Genomic DNA, 21,303 nt, shown 5'->3' with positions numbered 1-21,303 from the left:
ATTAAGACATATGTAAACCATTTACTACCGCAATCATTGAATAGTTAAGAGGAATTCATTTTTTGAATTACACCCATGCTTACGAGACGCGTAATATCTTTAAATATTAAAAAAATTTAATATCTGTTGAATTGTTTAATGGACTTTTTACTTTTGAATCATAAATAATGGAAGCACTTTGGTGCGGTCATTATTAGCTCTTCTGTAGTCAGCTTGTCTCCAAATCATCCTTTCCACACGTGGGGGATTTGCAGAGTTCTCCATGGAAACTGCATGTTTGTTTACAGCCACTCATCTAAGATGGCTCCATGTTTGCAGCTTGAAGTGTTTGGCCTTCAGTCAAAGCCAGCATTTTACATGGCAAAATGTGCAGCTGAGGTAATTGATACTTTTCATTGCATTGTATTATTTACTGTTTAATTTGGTTTGAAAGAGCCCACGTAATCTGTAAATACAAAGGGGCTCTTAATAGTAGAATAAATCTGTTACCAGGTTGCACTTTTCTGATTTTACTTCAGAATACAGTATTGCATTAAATGGTTCATAAAAATTGCCAATATCTGTGTGAATGTGTATAATAATAATCCTTGCATTTGATATAGCGCTTTATCATTTCAATAACTTTGATTTTGTTAACACATCTCAAAGCGTTTCACAGGATATATTGCAAAGTTGGTTGACTGCATATTTTATGGGCGAAATGTGGTAGCCAATTGTGCAGTTGAAGCAGTGTCCTACAAACCATGTATATATTTTTGTATATGTATAATATATATGTTATCTAGGATTAAAGCAATAATATTGACTGATTGATGTATGTGTTACAATAATAATAATAATCCTTACATTTGATATAGCGCCTTATCACATCTTCAAGACATCTCAAAGCGCTTCACAGAATATTCTGTAGAGTGAATTGACTGCATATTTTGTGGGAGAACATGGCAGCCAATTGTACACAACAGTGATCCAGAAACAGTCATGGATTGAGTGACCAAATTATTATTATAACCTATATGAGATAGATCATAATAACCCATTCCAACGCAATCTCCTTACCTAGATGTAAGAACAGCAACCCGGTGAAACACACAAGGTTTTCAAAGAAATTAAGGATATTATCAAATAAATAGAGAATATGCAAATAATATTCAGAGAGACCAGACTCCAGAAATAATTTCCAGCTTTGTTTAACCACTCAGGAATTCCATTTGCTTATAACTCATGGCTAACAATGAGACCATCTCTGTTTTTGATCTTTGATAGATATCTATTGACTTGGTGGAAAATTAATACTTGTCTGTATACCTTCTCTTCCATATGGCTCATGATCCTTTTCTTCTGTTATCTATTTTCATGCAGTCATGCTACCAATCCTATCAGTTAACCCATCTAATTCAAACCAATTGGAACTTCATACTCAAGAACAACAATTTGCATTCATATGGAGCCCTTCACACAGGATAGTGTCCCGTAGCACTACTCCGCCTGCCTGGAGGATCGCTTTTCCGGGGGTAATAATTCTTTCAAAAAAATAATAATAAATTGGTCACTTCAATCCACGACTGTTTGTAGAACATTGCTGTGCACAATTGCCTGTAGCGTTTCATTACTTCTAACTATTCCCTGGCGCTAAACATCTTCAATCTTAGAGCCTGTGTTCTTGGACCTTGTTACCGGGTTTTAAAACTGTATTTGAGGAGCTCCACTTTTCAGTAATTAATTATTAATAATAGTAATAATAATCCTTGCATTTGATATAGCGCTTTTCACGTCTTCTAGACATCTCAAAGAGCTTCACAGAATATGCTGTAAAGTGAATTGACTGTATATGTGTGGGCAAAACGCAGCAGCCAATTGCGCACAGCAGTGTCCCACAAACAGTCGTGGATTGAAAATGACCAATTTATTATTGTTTTTTGTTTTGGAGGAATTATTATTAGGCGTGTGGAGTAAGGAAATTTGCCCAAGGTTTCACCCTGCCTGGAATTGAACCCAGGTGTCTCGCTTGCAAGAACAGTGCTCTAACCACTGAGCTACAGGACTCCATAATAACCCTTTACATTTGGCATTGCATTTGGTGTAGCACCTCATTGGCCAGGAGAGCAGGAGAAACTGCCTTCTTTTTTCCGATCGTGCCTGGGATCTTTAATATCCACCTAAACATGGAGTGGGGCCTCGGTTTATTGCCTCATCCAAAATATGGCACCTCTAACAACCCCCATGACTGCATTGGAGTGTTATCTTAGACTATATGAGTTCCAAATCCTGGCATGGGTCTTGAACCCACAGCTCTTTGACTCAGAGGCGAGAATGCTACCAAATGAGCCAGGGCAACATGATCATAAAGCATAGTTGGTATTGCAAACAAATGATCTAACTTATTAATGGATATAAAATTGTTCAGTATTAAACCTGAGCTGTGCATTTGCTGTGACATCACAAATGATTGATTATGAATGGGGTTTGGCAGTGACCATTTAATGGTGGTGTGCCATGTCTCTCCTGGCACAGGACAGGACACCACCAATACCCTGAAATGTGGGCTCTCAGGTGGTCAATGTGAAATAAGTGTTCTGTTTCCACCTCTACAAGTTCCACCATGGCGACCTGTGGCCCTGTGCCTAGAAAACGAAAATGCGCTTATGCTCAAGAACGCACCAAGGTTCCACCCCTAAAGCTGGAGGTGGTCGGCCTTTTCAGAGATCCAAGATTTCATATAGTAACATGCAATGCACAGGTGAATGAGGCGCTTACACTTGCTTCATCTTATTTACTAAATTATTTGAATTAAATTTGCTGTATTTTGGAGCCATTTGGTTATAGAGGCAAAGAGTTGATGATATTGCAGTAAATTAGACCTCAGGTATTGTGTTGTTCACAGCACCTGTTACCATAGCACAGGAAGGATATCATAGCCCTTGACATGATGCAAAAGTGATGCCTGGACTCAGGAATCTCGTCCAAGTTGATTTTTGTTCTCATTGGAAAAGTTTGAAGCTATCTAACTTTTTTTCAAAATTAAGAGGAATGATAAAGTTGATTCATATAAAATGTTTAAACCAAACTGATGGAAACGTCTATAATGATAATAATAATCCTTGCATTTGATATAGCGCTTTTCGCGTCTTCTAGACGTCTCAAAGCGCTTCACAGAATATACTGTAAAGTGAATTGACTATATTTTGTGCGCAAAACGCGGCAGCCAATTGCGCACAGCAGTGTCCCACAAAAAGTCGTTGATTGAGTGACGAAATTATTATCAGGCGTGTGGAGTAAGGAAACTTGCCCAAGGTTTCGCCATGCCAGGAATCGAACCCAAGTGTCTCGCTTGCGAGGCGAGTGCTCTAACCACGGTTCTTTAGCCAATGAAGCAACTTTTTTTTCCACAAAGATCAAAACAATATATTCAGACATGGACGCAAAATACTGCAGATGCTGGAAATCTGAAACAAAAACAGAAGTCGCTGGGAACACCCAAAACTTTGATTCACTTTCTCCATAGATGCTGCCTGACTTGCTGGAGTGTTCCCAGCGACTTCTGTTTTTACATGCATTTTATATTTTTTAAATATTTTTATACTCTGTTTTTATATTTTATACTTAAGTCTAAAATCCTGGGAGCATATAAAAACAGGAAATTAGAATTATTTGAGATTTAAGGCTGAACTAATTTGTAGAAGAGCACATGAGATGCAATCTAGAATCCTCAAGGAAATCAGAGCAGAAACAGGTAATGCTCTGGTTTTTATTTTAAGATCCATAAATGCCTATCTAAAGGACTCCTAAGAAATGGAGGACAGCAAATATTATCTCCGTATTTGGTGCCTGTAATTTAGTTAGATTTTCGAAAAGCATTTAATTAAGTTCCACGTGTGAGATTTCCTTTAAAAGCGATGAAACATATTGACTTAATGGAAGATTATCCAGCTGGTTTGAACATTGTCATACTAAACAGTGAGGAAAAAATGGAGGAAAGTAAGTAGCAAATTCCACAATGATGAGTTTTGGGTCCCCTTTTGTTTATACTAACTGAGTATGTAATCTTACTAACTTTGCTGATCATGCCAAGCCATGTTGATGATGAAAAGAGATAAGCAGTTGTTGCTCTCTGCAACAATGCACCTCTAAATGGTGCAACCACTGCTCAATAATTATATCCAACAACAATAAGATTACATTGGTAGAGCGTCTTTCATGTCTGGAGGACATTCCAAGGTGCTGGGCAGCGTATAGCATTTCAGACCCGAGCTGGGGTCAGGGGGTGAGAGGGGAGGGTAGGGGAAGGGGGGTGGCCGATGGCACGGTCGAAGAGGAAGGTCTTGAGGCGGGACTTGAAGGAGGCTAAGGAGGAGGCGAGGCGCAGTGATTGGGGGATGGAATTCCAGAGGTTGGGGGCAGAGTGGCTGAAGGCTCTCCAGGCAATGGTCTGGAGACCAATGGTCCGGCCTCCTCCATGTCCCCCGAACCACCCTCTCCAGGGAGGGTGGGTCGGGGGACATGGAGGAGGCCGGAGCCGACTGAGCGGAGGGAAAGGGGGGATTGGTAGGGGATTAGGAGGTCGGAGAGGTAGGGTGGGGCGAGGCCATGGAGGGCTTTGTAGGTGAGGACCAGGATCTTGAACTGGATCCTCTGAAGGATAGGGAGCCAATGGAGTCGGGAGAGAGTGGAGATATGGTGAAGAAGATGGTGGCAATGCAGTATTTTCAGTTATTTTATGCAGTGTTATGCTGTTCACTAGCAGTTCTTGGTACCTGCAGACCAAAAAACCATACATATGTTGAAATTAATATAGAGAACTTAGTACCTTGGTTTGAAGACTATTTAGTAAGTCATATTAAATGTTATAGTCCCTACTGATAAGACTCAAGTGAGTTTTACTGTAGCTAATTTATGCCTGTAGGCATGCCAAATGTACATACACACATAAACACACACAGATATGCTTGCCTTCATTCACACTAAATGAATATTTATATAACTGTCTGGATATGGAGCACACTACATCCATATAAATATGGGAAAATAAGTATGGCTGCAACAGAGGATTTAAACTATCATGGGCGGGGTGGGGGGAAGGAAAGAAACATAATGAGATGTAGAGAGGGAGCGTGGGAGTAGCGACATGCAGAAACACAATAACATTGAACTCATGTGGAATGTAAACATCAGCACAGACTGGTTGAGCTGAATGGCCCGTTTCAGTGCTGTACAATCTTTGTAAATCGCCACAAACAAACTGCTATGAATGCTTAGGATACATCTACATATATTGATTATCAGCTCTTTGCACAACAAGTCAAGAACAACTGGCGTGCTTGGAGCCAGGTATATTGAGGAGTGACACTGAAGATGTCCATATGTGGGCTGGAGCAGGCCAACCTCCAATCTGCAGAGGAAGATGTTATCAGAGGGAAAAATGCTTAATAATAATTTTTTGTTTTAAAAATAAATTATTTTAAAAATAAATTCTTCTTTTACACAGGTACTAAAGTTGAGGTATCCAGATGTGCTGGCTGAACCAGTAATATGTCCCCTTTCAGAATTTGCCTGGATTGAATTCTTGACTGAGAAACAGAAGGTAGTTACCATGTTATCATGTAGTTAATATGTGTTTGTTGTAATACTGAGCTAAGTCAATTTGTACATACAATGTCTATTTGATTAAATATTGTATACATTTTTAAAATATTTATATATAATTTGCTTACATATTTATATATAATTTGCTTACATATTTATATATAATTTGCTTAGATATTTGTTTATGTGTACCGTATTGCTCAAATATTTGCTATATTTTATAGCAGGAATATGATTTGATTTGAGAATTGTGTCCCTTAAGCACTCACAATTAATGACATTCACTCACAGCCAGTGTAATAAAAGCAGTTCAACATCATTGGGTATGGAAGCTGGGATCCTGTTCAGTGAGAATGATAATAATAATACTAGCAATAATAAGTAGCAGAGATGGGAACATCTTTCACAGGGAAACAATAAAAGGCTCATCGTCTTCTGAGGCTCAAAATCCTTCCATTAATTGAAACATGAAACAAGAGCACTTTTCAAAGCCCTTGCTATTTTCAATGTATATGTCACTCTAGGAAATCATATAACTCAATGGGGTACCATTTATGCATTTAAAAATGAATGCCCACTTGATGCCTTGGGGAATTAAACTGGGTCTCATTGGAGCCAAAGAAGCTCCAAGGTGACGTGTTTGGCAACAAAAGGTTGGGATCAAGTCAACCCTTTGTGGTGGTCTCAATCATCTGGTTACTGAGCCAGATATGTCTACATGACTCCAGGGCATGACTGATGACAGCCCAGTCAGCTGGATACATCAGTAGGACTTGGAGAAATTCTGACATAGATTTATCTGGAATCGATTATACAAGTGAATATAAACTGAAATAGAGAGAAAGAACCAAATATTTCAGTCCCAATACAAATTTGAAATAAATACCTGCCATTCTCTACTGGAGTCACAAGTCACATTGAAGACCAAGTTCTTAAATAAGAGCAGACTAAAAGATAGCTAATGGAATAGAGCAAGGCTAGCAGGATGAATAGAGTTGCGCAGACACATGTGAGTAAGTTGTGGATGACCATACTATAGGGACAGCCCCATAGAGCCCCACATATCCTATCTAGGTCTCAAAAAACAGGGTGTTTACAGAGATTCAGATTCTGAAATGCGTTTTTGTCAGAGTTACATGTCATGCAATACCTTTAAAGGGATCATTAATGATTGCACTGCTTTCCCAGTGGCTGTGAAAGTGATGGCCAAAATTAATTTTCTGACCACTGGATCTGCAATAGCTAGGTCATTTATCCTGCGAAATGCCTGTGTTCATCAGTATTAAAGAGGCGACTGATGCACTATTATTCATTTAAAAAAAACACAGCTTCTTTGTTTGGGGAGAGGTAAGAGGCAAAAGAAATGTGCATCACTGTCATCACAACAACATGAGACTTCAATGATGCACAATGCTGTGCTCTGTGGAGATCTCAGGTCAAGCTCAGAGTGACCTGAGATCAGCCTCTGGCAGATCTCCTGAGTTGGTGTGATAAAAAGGTTTACATTGCAGGATGTTTTTTCTAGGAAGCAGGTGACAATCATATTATTGTTTTCAGCAGTACGTTTTCCACCCCAGTGTGAGACTCAATGCAAATTATTTTAATAAATGGCAAAAAAAAGTATGGGCAATTTTAAAATAATATAGCAGTGCCCCTTTAACTGATCAGATTTAGGTTTGTAGAAATGAAGGTAACTGAGGGTTCTCTTTGACAGAAGATGAAAGGTGACGTCTGGGGCTTCAGTTCAAAGGTCATGTGTTTCATCAATGACACGTTAATTGGTGACGAGAAAGAATTCCTGAAGTGGGCAGAAGAGGAGTTCGACTATCAAGATTTCAGGCCTAATGCTCTTTTTGAAGCTTTAGCTGATGATTTTAACTTCAAATTTCTGACCAAGAACAAGGCAAGCCTAAAGATTTCCTTCCAATATAAAGCTATCATTTCTGTACCATCTTTACACAAGAACATTGGCCTCTGTCATTTATTTAAGAATTTGCGGGCTAGAGGGAGGAGGGAAGGGAAGGATCGGGTGGTGCTACTGCAGACAAATTATATTTCTACATCTTACTGTTGCTTGCTGTTGTTTTTTTCTTTTGCTAATTTAAAGCACAATCTGAAGGTGATGCTCACTGAAATAATGGCACAATTTAAAGGCCAGAATGTTGGTTAAAGAAAGAAAATATATATATATTTGCCCTAAGCAGAGTCAAATGTTACCTAGCTTTCTTAATCCTCCCTCCCCACAATTAAATTTTGAGAATTGCTTTCTTATTATTGTTCATTTGCTCAACCAAATGCAAGGGCAATGCCACTGATGTGCTGCAGCTATTGTAGCTAGGGGTGGGGGGAGGGGGTCACTTGTTGCTCAAGTCCTGTCTACCAGCAAATGAATCAATGATCAGCAATAGGCAGTGGTCATGGATATGTCTCTAATAAATAAATAATTAATAACAATAATCCTTGCATTTAATATAGCGCCTTATCACGACATTGAGACAAATCAAAGCACTTCATAGGATATATTGTAAATTTTATACTGTGAATTTTGTGGGAGAAATGCAGCAGCCAATGATATGTCTCTAACCAGGTGAACCCTACTCCTTAACTGAGGTTAGATAATAAGATCCAAAATTTGTGAGAAGCGATACAGACACATTTTCTGTGTATTTTTACTTAACATGTCAGATACTCGGGTGCTAAATGTCATCATTAGGCTCGGGTTTGAAGAATTTCTGTTCCCCTGTTTGTGGCATCTTGTAATTGCTGAATTTGACATTTTCGCTTTTGTTTGCATGTGATGGTGACTCTTTGTTAAACATCAATCTCTGGTGGATCTGGAGAGAGAAGCTTATGTATTTATTTGTGGGGGGAGAAGAAATGCAATTTCCTTTTCTGTCATGTGATGTTTTTTACACCAGTTACTGTGTGATAGACTGTCTTTGTTTTCTGCAGGACTGTCTTGTTTACATGGATATTTCCATTGATGCGATGCCTATTGGAAGATTCATATTTGAGGTAGCAACAGAGGGAAAACTCCCACATAACCCCCCCCACCCCCCCCCCCCCACCTCAACTCACTTCATCCTGTTTTTATTCCATAATCTCATCCCCTTCTAAAGAAATTGACTCTGATTCCATGAGAGTTCAGCCCTCCAGTAACTCATCCAAGTAGCCACCTTGTCTCACCTTTGCCCAAATAGACATGCTTCATAGTGCATGTGGTGGTCTATTTACTTTGTATGCAGTGAGGTGGTCTATTTGACAATGTATGGGGTGCGGTGGTTATTAAATTGACTCTATTTGAATGGGGTAGCGTAGTATATTTGACTGTGTGTATGGGATGTGGTGGTCTATTTGACTGTGTGTGTACATGGAGAGTGGAGCACTATCAATTTTACTTCTATCCACCATATTTTCCTTCAAGTGCACTTTTCAGCATGGATCTCCAGATAGTGATCAGAAATGGGAACACAAGCTGATCTTTTACCCTTCCCTAGCCCTCATTTACTTAGACCAGTGACAGTGTCTCCACCACTCCCCTGTTGTGATCTGCTTATTAATAAGCTCAGGGTATAAACCCAGGAGATGGTGTCTATGTGGCTCACTATCGCAATAGGCAATAGCATGGCCAAGAGGGGTGGTAAATCATATTGTTGGACAGTCAATACTATAATGACTAATGAGAAACATATTCAAAGCTTTTTACAGATCTCTGTCCAATAACTTGCAAAAACTTCAGGGCTCTGTGCACAGGGGATCCAGCCCTCATGCCTGATGGGTTACAGCTGTGTTACAAAGGCACTGTTTTTCACAGACGAGTAAAGAATGGCTGGATTCAAGGCGGAGGTAAGACTGAGGAGTGCGGCAGCACTTTTCTCGCGGAATCCGCCACAAACAGCTTCCTCTGCTGTAAGCCCGCTATAAACCCACTATCAATGTAGTTTCTGGCCTGTCACAGCGGACGCGAATGCGTGCTGCGGTGCAAGCGGCAAATGGGCTTCACTCGTTTCAGTGAGAGAGAAAGTGTGTGTGTGTGTCTGTGTTGTGTGTCTCTCTGTGTTTTTGTGTCGCAGTGTGTCCCTCTGTGTGTGTGTGTCTCTGGGTCTGTGAGTGTGTCTCTTGGTCTGCGTGTGTCTCTCTCTCTGGGTCTGTGTGTGTGTCTCTCTCTGGGTCAGTGTTTATGTCTCTCTCTGGGTCTGTGTGTGTGTGTCTCTCTCTCTGGGTCTGTGTGTGTGCTCTCTCTGGGTCTGTGTGTGTGTCTCTCTCTGGGTCTGTGTGTGTGTCTCTCTCTGGGTCTGTGTGTGTGCTCTCTCTGGGTCTGTGTGTGTGCTCTCTCTCTCTGGGTCTCTGTGTGTGTCTCTCTCTGGGTCTGTGTGTGTCTCTCTCTCTCTGGGTCTGTGTGTGTGTGTCTCTCTGGGTCTGTGCGTGTCTCTCTCTCTCTGGGTCTGTGTGCGATGCTGGGCCCTGAGAACTCTTGTAGCCTCGCTGGTGGCCCTCCTTCCCCTCCCCCCAAACACCCCCAAAAAAGACCACCCAGGTTTTGTTAAAGAAGCAAAAAATATTTTTTTTTGCAACAATCTAATATGTGTTATTTACTCATATTTAGTTTTTATCAATAAAGTGAAAAAATGTAAGTTGGCAATAAAATGTATCTCAATAGCACAAACCAACTCCCCGACATTTTCAGCAAAATGTGTCAAAACCCACCCCGCAATTTCCTGCAAATTTTGCGAATCTTCCCACAATTTTGGCAAACATTTCCGCACTTTCTATTAGCCCAGCTGATAGCTAATTTAAAAAGTGAGTGTCTGTAACCGATCCAAATTGTGAAGCCACAAAGGAATAGTAAAAGTGGTTTCTGCGTGAGAATTCTAGATATACTATGTCATCTGGCTTCTCACAGTCAATCTGGGCTGTAATTTCTCAAAAATGGTCAATGAGGTTGGTTAGACAAGACCTACCCTTTCTGAACCCACGTTGGTAGTCATTTATTTTTATACAAGTAAACTCCCCACTTCTTTTCTGATGAGTGCCGACATAATGTTTCTAATGATCTAATTATTTCTTCCAGTCCATTAGTACCTCCACAGGAAAGACTGGTTCCCTCCTAATGTCAGTCAGTGCAGCATTAATGTCCTACCTTGTCCCCTAAGTATCCTGAAGTACAGGTCATCTGTACCAGGGGATTTGTTGGTTTTAAGCTTCTTGAGCTTATCCAGAATCTCAGTCTCATTTATGTACAAATCAATGGCTTTTAGATCCCAGTGCTCATCCTACAACCATGTTCTCATTGTACACAGCAACCATAAGTTACTGTACATATTGTGTTCCTTAGGGAGCGTCCAGAGGTTTTTGTATAAGATTCAAGGACAGTTGAACTACAGAAAAAAATGATGCAGTAATTTTTAGAAACAAATCACGATTATTATTTTGGTTTGCTGCTGAAAAGGTTAAAATGCTATTCTACAATTAAAGTCTTATTATGGTAAATAATTCTATTTCTTCTGAAGATATCCCAACAAGCAGAGGGGATGGAGGAGAATCTATTTTTGGACCAACATTTCAAGGTAAGGATAAAGACTGATCTTTAATAAGAAGGTGTCATCAGCGACAATTATTACAACAGGAAGGGGGAAGGGAGAGAGGGCAAGAATTTTTCTGTGGTGTTTGTCCGAGTTGGCTCTGAGTAAACCATAGGCATGTTGTCGCTACGAATGCTGTATTGTGGAATGATGGTATGTGGTGTGGTTTACCTAGCAGTGAGTAGGAACCCAGTTGTTAGTCGATTGTCGAATCGCTTTTCCGGGGCTAATAAATCCTTCAAAATAAATAAAAATTATTTGGTCACTCAATCCACGACTGTTTATGGGACATTGCTGGGCGCAATTGGCTGTTGCATTTCGCCCACAAAATATACCGTCAATTCGCTTCACAATATATTCTGTGAGGTGCTTTGAGGTGTCTCGAAGATATGATAAAGCGCTACATCAAATGCAAGGATTATTATTATGTGAACTCTCATTGCCTTATTTCCTCATTACTCAGGGTTGCCTTAGTTACGAGGTAACTTGGCTAGGCCTCAATTTCCAAAGGGAGGAGCAATAAATAAAGGGCATGAGAGAAGCCTTGGCTGACTCATCCCCCATCTCTAAGTGGCTAATTGCTAGGTGGGAATTTGCACAAAGCTTGGGACAGCTGCCTTAGGCTTTCAGCCAGGAATGGTGCCTGTTTCAACCACAACAACAACTTGCATTTATATAGTGCCCTTCTCGTGGGGTCACAACGTGGAGATCTTAACAATAGCACAGCATGATTCTGAGCCAGGGAGAGAGGGGAAGTGACTGTAGGCATGGTGTGATCTAAAGATAGACAAGAAGGTGGCAAAGTGGAAGGATTCAGGCAGGATGTTCCAGAGTTTCAGGACGTAGTGGCTGAAGGGATGGCCAATGGTGGAGCAGAAGGGATGAGGGACGTGCAGAAGTTCGGAGTTGGCTGAGCGAAGGGAATGGGGTGTAAGCAGGTCGGAGAGATAGGGAGTTGCTAGGGCATGAAGTGATTTGTAAGTGAATGTTAGGATCTTGAAATTGATTCATTCTGCAATAGGGAGACAATGGAACCTGGTAGGACTGGGTGTTGGGAGTGTGGAGATATATGTGAGGATGTGAGGCAGCGGAGTTTTGAATCAGTTGGACTAGATGAGTGGTGGAGCTGGGGAGGCCGGAACAGGGCAGAAACTAAAATACATATTTGAAAGAATTTTGCTTTAATCATCTTTATTATCTTTGAGTCAAGTTCAGTCAAACAGCAATAGATGTAACATTTGTCTCTATTGAAGAAGAATAGTGATGAATGGTTCACTAACAGTTAGATAGAAAGTAATCGATATTCAGGTTTGACACGGCAACAGTACTCTCATAAGGGGTTCAGAAGACAATATAAACCTTAGCATTAATGCTTCACAACAGTGAAGTGAACCCTGAAAGGAGGTTACTCCCTTCGAGCCAGTCACAACACCTTGCAGTAAATCCTGTGAAATGCTTTGAGATGTCATCCTGATATAAAAGGTCATATGCCAAAGGCAACAATGATTAATATTCCTGCAGATCTATATTTTCTAATATATATGTACAAACTGCAGTTTGTGGTCCAGTTTCATTCCCTTTTTGATTGTTTTGTCTCCAGTGATGGTTGTCAACTATTCATTGCCCTGAGATGGTTCAAGTGCAAGTTTACCTTCTCTTCCTTCTCTCCCACCTCCCCAAAAAGATGTTGTATTCATTTTAATAATCTCAGAAGGGTGAATGACTGAGTCGAAGCATTGGAGTTTAATTCCAGAATTTGATACCAAGTCAAGAGCTCAACTGACGCAAGATAGTTTTAATTAACGTAGACCATAAATAAATTATTAGTAGTAGTAGTTAATAAAATTCACCATATTTAAATCACAGTTATAACTCTCCTGCTACATTTAATATTTAGTTCATAAGATCACAAGGTAACAAAATTGGTCACCCACCCTACTTTCCCGCCATTACTGCATCAAGCTGCTTTTTAAATGAGTCCACTGTCCTGGTCTCTATCACTTTTTCTGGCAACTGTCCCAGTCGTTGATTACCCTTTGCGTAAAAAAACACCTCCTGGTATCTGTCCTGAATTTGCCATTTAGAACTTTAAACAACTGTCTTCTTGTTCTATCCATGCAACCACCTATTGCAGAGAGAGTAAGAAAGGGAGTAAATCATTTTAAAGGGACATCAACTCTGGGAGGAAAGTATCTGGCAAACCTTTCTTTAACAACTATTTAATGAGATAAATTGGGTCAACCCACATCACACCACTTGGATATTCCACTATAATCTAGTCCTTACAAGAATCATTATTATTATTGATAATAATCCTTACATTTGGTATAGGGCCTTTCACATCGAGAGGATGTCTCAAAGCACTTCACAGGAACGTATAATGGCTGTGAGTGTTGTGGGCTCATATATAGAGTGTGCTTTCTATTCCAGATGAGAATTATGCAGTGTCTCACTGGAAGAGGGGAATTATTGGAATGGCTAACAAGGGAAGACACACTAACGGATCTCAGTTCTACATCATACTTCAGCCCAATACCTGGATGGACACCAAATACGTAGCTTTCGGGTGAGTATTTTCAGTCTTTTGATAAAGGGTCGTGTCCCAAATCCTTTGGACAGGCTGTCAATTTCTGCTTATATTAATTTCAGATTTCCAGTTTTTCTGTCAATTTGTACTCATCACCGTTTGAACGCAGTTTGATTAGGGTGTTTTTAAGGTCATGGTTAGATCAATCATTTGTCCACACACCACTGTATATTTGTTTTAATCAGACTTGGGGTGAAAAATGTGGTATGTGATGTGCTAATTATCCCCCGAAGCAGCACTGAAATGTAGAATCTGTATGACAGCAGAATCAAGAGCACTACCAGCTGACTGGCTGAATAGCCTTTCTATCTTGGTCAGCTGGATGCTTAACAACCCAAAACGTTCCACATATGCATGGAAATTTTCCTTTGTCTGGAATGGAATGTGCACTCTCTTCCTAGAGGAATGCACTCTGCTTACCTAATCCCATAAAATATTGGGGGCTGATTGGCATAAAACGAGACTTGGGGGTCAAGAAAGGGCATTGAAGCACGACTAGAGTTTAACCAGCTGGAACTGCACAGCTGGCCCTTGCAAACATTGTCTGGTAAGCTTCCCACTGCTTGTGCAGTTGCAGGAACCAGCTCTTTGGAGAAACCATTTTAATGAAGTAAGTCAGAGGAAGGTTTTGCCCTAAAACAGATGATGACTGGAACTTGCAAGCGCCCCATAATGTGATGATTATCACCAGTGATAATCAGATCACATTCTGCAGTTCTCACCCCATTTTACATTCTAAAAAAAATTCCAGATTAGTTTCATACCAATTTAGAAATGTACTTAAATATGAATGATTAATTTCCTGGATCTGCTGCAGTGTATCTCAACTTCCCTTAAAATCCAGGAATGTTTCTCTAATAAATCTGAAATCTCACTAACCAGTCAAAGCACATGAGAGATGCCCATGTTTACGTCATAAAGTGGGTTCAGATGAAAATGTTTCTTCAACACTTTTAATCTCACCTTTCCAAAATGACAATCCTACCGTATTTTCATTTTAGCATCAAGGAGTTCATTCCTGGTCTCTACTGTTCTTCTTGGTAACTTGTTCCAGTTGTTAATTATCCACTGTGTAAAGAAGTAACTTCCTGGTGGCTATCCTAAAATTATCATTCACAACCTTGAACCGCAGGCCTTGCTCCCTGTTGACTTGACATATCTGCAAAACTTTGGTCAACAACAATAACTTGGATTGATATAGCGCCCTCCACGCTAGATGGCGTCTCAGAGCGCTTTACAGTAACGGATCCTGGTGCCGAGCCAAGGGGAGGGGGAGGAAGGTGACCAAGGCCCGGTTGAAAAGAAAGGTCTTCAGCAGAGACCTGAAAGTGGAAAGAGAGTGGGCGAGGGGAAGGGAGTGAGGAAGGCAGTTCCAGAGCCTCGGGGCATAGTAGCTGAAGGCACGGCCGCCGAGGGTGAAGTGGAGGACTCGGGGGACGAGGAGGAGGCCAGACCCGGAGGAACGAAGGCAATGGGTACTGTTTTGAGGAGAGAGAAGGTCAGAGAGGTCGGGGGGCGCAGAGGAGTGGAGGGATTTGAATACAACGGTGAGGATCTTGAAATCGATCCTCTCTGGGATTGGCAGCCAGTGCAGTCTGGCAAGGACTGGGGTGATCGGGGAGCGGAGTTTTGTGCGGGCAAGAATGCGGGCGGCAGAGTTTTGAATGATTTGGATTTTATGGATGGTAGTGGATGGGAGACCAGAGAGGAGGGCGTTAGAATAGTCCAGCCGAGAGGTGACAAAGGTATGGACCAGGGTTTCAGCAGCTTTTGGAGAGAGGTATTGGCAGAGGCGGGTGATGCGTCGGAGGTGGTCCAGCGTTTTTCACATCAGGAGGACATTCCAAAATGTTTCAACAGAATATATTGTAAAATGAGAGTATTGTAAGTGCAATATTGTGTGTTCTGTGGACGAACTCAGCAGCCAACTATCATTATGTCTGATATACACACATGTGCAATTACAGGTTGCTTATGTGTTACAATATACAAGCTCACCCATATATATATCCAAACATTAGCTGTCTATAGTCATGAAGGAAGAGAAGTGCATTACAGGAGCCCCAACCATATTAAATTTGTGCTCTTCTTAAACATCAAATCTTACCCTGTAACTGGTATTTAATCATGTGTGATCTTTTCTTTTCTTTTTTTGCCAGACAATTGATAGAGGGTACAAAAGTTCTTGAACAACTCGAAGATGTAGACACAAACAATGAAAGGCCAGTGTTGGAATGTAAAATTACTGACTGTGGTCTTGTTACCCCCTAAGCACACATCATGGGTTATCAACGTGTTTCCTGTGATAACCCTGTTGCTCTTCTACTGTGGCTGAAACTATGTCCCATCCTATTTTCCAGTGCATGTTTTTGTCTTCAGAATAAAACTTATTATCTTAAATTATACAAGCAAATTGGACAACTATTTCAAAGTGAATTTTTTACAGCTCAAAGTGAGGGATATTCATGCTGAGGAATGAAAAGAAAATCCAACATTTCAACAAAAACACATTGAATTCTAGATAATGTTTGGCTGTGAATTTGCACTTATTGGGAAATGGATTAAGACAGCTCAAACTCAATCAATAGAGCACATCATCACATCAGTTTTGCTATATTCAGACTTGTGTTGGTGTTACGATGGGTTTCATTGTTCCTCCCCTGAACTCAAGCACCAGATTTGTTGGGTTTGGGATTTTTAAAGGAAGCATGAGAAAGCTTGGCTCAGTTGCTAACATTCTCGCTGTGGGGGAATAAGTTGTAGGTTCATTGGGACTTGAGCTCAGAATGTAGGCTAAAATTCCACTGCTATCTAGACCAAGGATGGCCAACTTGAGGCCCGTGGGATGCATTACTATTATTATGCATTATTATTATTAAAGATCCATGATACTATTCCTAGTGTCCTAGTGATCAAATCTCCAGATAAGTTGGTGATGCATCTCATAGCTTTGCTGCTGTAGGGCCTTGCTGCTCCAACAGCTGCAATAATTGCATATATTTATATAGCCCTCACTGAAACCTGGATTACCCCAGCTGACACCTTCCCCCTGACTGAGGCCACACCACCTGGGTGTATCTTCCACCATAACCCACATCATAACCACCATGGCGATGGTGTGGCCTTCATCTCCAGGTCCTTGCTCTATCCCCCTACTCCTCTGGCTCATTCCCCTCTTTCGAGCACCTTACCCTCTACCAGCCCTCCAATCTTTCCCTAAAAATTCTCTTAATTTATTGTCTCGCCCAAACCCTCTCCCATGTTCATCTCTAACATCTCCTCCCTCCTAGCTTCCATCTACCTCTGTTCTGAATGCCTCCTCATCCTAGGCAACTTCAACCTGCACTTCACCCCCTCTTACTCTATCTCCACTGACTTCTCCTTTCTCCTCTCCCAACACATCCATTCTGCCACCCACGTTCATGGACACCCAATCAACCTGGTGATTACCTGGGGCCTCAGTGTCTCAGATATCACAATCACCGATAAAGCCATCTCAGATCACTATTTTATCTCCCTTAACTCCTTAATCTCTCTCCCCACCACCACCCAACCCACCCCATCTCCTTTCGCCCCTGAAAAACAATCTCCCCGCACTCCCTCTTGAACTCTTGGACTAGTCTGAACTCTTCCCCCTCTGGCCTACCTCCTGCACAGACTTATCCTCCTCGGTCACTCTCCTCCACAACTCCCTCTCCATCATTCTTGATGTCCTTACCCCCCTCACCTCCTAAACGACCTCCTACTCACAAACCTCACCCGGGTACACCAGCCACCTCTGCTCACTCAAAGGTCAGGTGCCAGCCGCTGAACGCACCTTGCTCAAATCTGATTTAAAGATTCACTGGCAGATCTGACTGGACCACATTCAAAACCTACTGTTCTGCCCTTGCCTACGCTAATTCGTCCTTCTATTCCAAGATAATCTTGGAGGCCAAGGACAATCCCAGGTTCCTCTTCTCCACGACAAACCAGCTCCTCAATCCACCCTCTCACACCTGTCCCATCCTCTTCTCCAACTCTAACTGTGAGAAGATGCTGGATTTCCTCGAGACCAAAATCAAGGGCTCCATTCAGCTGCCTCTGTCCTCCCAACCACTACCCCTCCAGATCTCTCCCTCACACTCCGGAACTCACAACATCAGCATCCATGGATGCACACTCTACCTCACCAAGCCAGTCAGGAACCTAGACGTGTTGTTCGACCCTCAACTGTCCTTTCGCCCCCATATCCATGCCATTACCCGATCTGCTTTCCTCCACCTCCTCAATAGTGCCCGGCTCCGCCACTGCCTCACCCCTCAGGCTGTTGAAACTCTCATACATGCCTACATTACATCTAGGATCGATTATGCCAACTCCCTGCTTATTGCTCTTCCCAACTATTCCCTCCACAAGCTGCAGATCATCCCGAACTCTGCAGCTTGCATCCTCTCCTACACCAGGCTCTGTGACCCCATCATAACCACCCTCGCCCCACTGGCTCCCCATCCCTCAGAAATTAGAGGTCAAAATCCTCTTCCTTACCTTCAAGGCTCTCCATGGCCTTGCTCCTTCCTACCTTTCGTGACCTGCTAACCCCCTATCAACCTATCTGCTCCCTCCATTCAGCAGGCTCCAGCCTGCTCCATGTCCCCCACCCGGCCTGCTCCACCATTGGCGGTTGGGTCTTCAGCCTCTCTGTCCCGATCCTCTGGAACTCCATCCCACATTCCCTTCACCTCGTTCCTTCCCTTGCCTCCTTCAAAGCACACCTGAAGACTCTGCTCTTTGACCATGCCTTTGGCCACCCTCATCTCTCTGCCCTCCACTCTCCCTGATCCCAGCCCCACCCCCACACCCCACACAGCTCAGGTGTGGATCCCTGACTGTCCAGCGTCCAGGGAGGTGGAGCGCGGCGTCTCCAAGCCTTGGCTCTTGCCAACCTGCGCCTGATACTTTCTGGAATTAGGTAAGCAACAACAACAAATTACACTTGTATACATTCATGTAAAAACAATAATAAATTGGTCATTTTCAATCCACAACTGTTTGTGGGACACTGCTGTGCGCAATTGGCTGCCGCGTTTCGCCCACAAATGTACAGTCAATTCACTTTACAGCACATTCTGTGAAGCACTTTGAGATGTCTAGAAGATGTGAAAAGCGCTATATCAAATGCAAGGATTATTATTATGTCAGAAAGATGTCCCAGGGTGCTGGACCATCAGGGATTTTGGACGAGCAGGGTGCGCCCCTCTAAGGAGAGTGAGCATTCCATTCTTGTGTCTAATCCTCTCAGAATTAAAAATTTCCATGGTGTAAATGGAATGTGTATAGGTGGAACTCTCAATCTGCTTTAGATACTTTTAAGCATAGTGATGGGTTTCCGCATTGTCAAACTCCCGACTGACCCACAGAAAACTGCAATACTCCAGGTGCAATCTGCCCAACTCTATACAGCTTGAGTCTGAGGTCTGGGAATCTCAACTCAAATGATTTGGCAATATAGCCCAGCATACTGTTAATCTTATTTATTGATGACTCACACAGTTTTGAGATTGTGCGCAATAAATCAACTCCTAGGTCGCTTTCAATTTCCCCCTTGACAAGTTCTATCCTATCCATGGAGTAAGTGTGCCATATAATTCTACTCTGTGAATATAATAATAATAATAATCCTTGCATTTGATATAGCGCTTTTCACGTCTTCTAGACATCGCAAAGTTCTTCACAGAATAGACTGCAAAGTGAATTTACTGTATATTTGTGGGTGAAATGCGGCAGCCAAATTGCGTACAACAGTGTCCCACAAACAGTCGTGGATTGAAGTGACCAATTTATTATTGTTTGTTTTCTTGAGGGATTATGATTAGGCGTGTGGAGTGTGGAAACAAAATTTAATTCAGATTTTATATATATATATATATATATATTTTGTATATCATATAGTATCCTGCATGTATCTATCGATTTTTTTTAGTCAATCATTATCCAATTTACATATCCTTTCAAGCTCTATTTCTAAGATCTTTGCTGCTTCCTCTGAATGCACCAACTTGGCGTTGTCTGTAAATGTAATTACCTTGCACTAGATCAGTGAATCAGTAATGTGTACAACAACAGGAGGAATAGCTATATAAGCCCTGAGGCATCCTGCTTTGTATGACTTAATTCCCTTGATGACTTCCTGCTATTCTGTCGATTACAAATACAAGCCAAGTCTTGCCTTCAGCCACCTTTTAACATTAGTTTGTGAAGCAGTCTTTCATGTGGCACTTTGAAAAATGCTTTTTGGAAGTCGAGGTACATTACATCACATGGCTTTCCACTGTCAATTTGGGAGGTCACCTCCTCAAAAAGTACACGAATGGTCAGACAAAATGAACCCTCTGATTCTGTACTGGCCATCATTATTAGATTATTTTTATACAGGTGATATTCCATTTTCTTTCTGATGATCGACTTCATCATTCTTCCAATTATTAAGGTCAGGCTAATGGGTCTATAGTTGCCTGTCACCTTTCTTAATATGTTTGCTTCCTGTCTGTTGGCACCTTCACAGTGATAATTGACTCCCTCGTGATGTCTGTGAATGCTGCGCAAATCTCCTGTCTTGTACCCCAGGGGAGAATTTACCATCCTGTCTTAAGCCCCTTAAGCCTTTCCAGAACCTCAGCCCAACGTATATCAAAGTCCGGAGCTCAATCAATGTTTACTGGATGTTGAGTGTCAAGTTTATAGTTTAAAAAAGCATTTAAATTAGTCATTTAATATGTTTGCTATCTCCTGCTGATTTTTTTAAACCCATTTGAATCCTTTAGGGTTTTAACTTCTTCCCTGACTACCTTTTCAATGTTATAGTATTGAAATTATTTATTGGCATTTTGTTTTCCATTCTTGTTTTGTTCCTTTCCAGTTTTTGGCTTGCTAATCTTTTAAAATATTTTTTGTACAGTCTAATGTTCAGCCAAATGGTTAATCTCTCCTTTCTCTGAACAAGCATTGTAAACAAAATCAGAATATCCCTTTTTATTTTCCTGTTATCAATTTTAGTATATTTTTGTTTAATTTGTCCTGCTGCACTTGGATATAACTTGTATATCCTGTATGTTGTGCATAATGTTCTTCATCCTCAATTGATTTGCCCTTGAGTAATGCCTTCCAGTGACTTAGCTCCATCTTATACCCTTGACATTTGGTTGTCTAAAATTGCACATTACTTAAGAGTTTGGTTGCATGCTTCTCCCAAGTCAATTTGAAGGTAATTAAGCAATGATCACCTAGCTGATCAACTATTTCTAGTCCCTGGAAGGTGTCACTGAATAGAACTAAGTCGAGAAAAGAACTGCCCTTTATGGACTCCCTGACACACTGAGTCAGGAAGTAGTCAAGTATTACATTCAGTGCTCAGAGTCCATCCCATTTGGGCATTCTCAGCTCATGGTGGCCTGATTAAATTTCCGTATCAGTACTACCTACCTTTTTTTACTTTACACACACTCCTGATCTTCTTCTATCGATCTTCTTCTATCTATCTTCTTCTTTATTATATCTATACTAATAAAACAA

General features: G+C 41.4%; 1 protein-coding gene across 2 annotated transcripts; it reads left to right on the top strand.

The window, feature by feature from the left end:
* The first annotated feature begins 300 nt into the window (after positions 1–300).
* Positions 301–16,165, top strand: ppil6 (peptidylprolyl isomerase (cyclophilin)-like 6). 2 transcript variants are annotated; one of them, XM_007892881.2, is made up of 8 exons: positions 301–378; positions 5,486–5,581; positions 7,301–7,486; positions 8,536–8,598; positions 9,282–9,429; positions 11,094–11,150; positions 13,596–13,731; positions 15,912–16,165. In XM_007892881.2, exons 1-8 carry the CDS (start codon positions 301–303, stop codon positions 16,021–16,023), a joined length of 876 nt encoding a protein of 291 aa, XP_007891072.2. In that variant the 3' UTR covers positions 16,024–16,165. The 2 variants fall into 2 exon arrangements, with proteins under 2 accessions (XP_007891072.2, XP_007891071.2); XM_007892880.2 differs by having other exon boundaries at positions 7,298–7,486.
* The last annotated feature ends 5,138 nt before the right edge of the window (positions 16,166–21,303 follow it).

This window comes from Callorhinchus milii, unplaced genomic scaffold, assembly GCF_018977255.1.
Source record: "Callorhinchus milii isolate IMCB2004 unplaced genomic scaffold, IMCB_Cmil_1.0 Scaffold3, whole genome shotgun sequence".
NCBI lineage: Eukaryota > Metazoa > Chordata > Chondrichthyes > Chimaeriformes > Callorhinchidae > Callorhinchus > Callorhinchus milii.
This window is presented reverse-complemented; position numbering and strand designations above follow the sequence as displayed.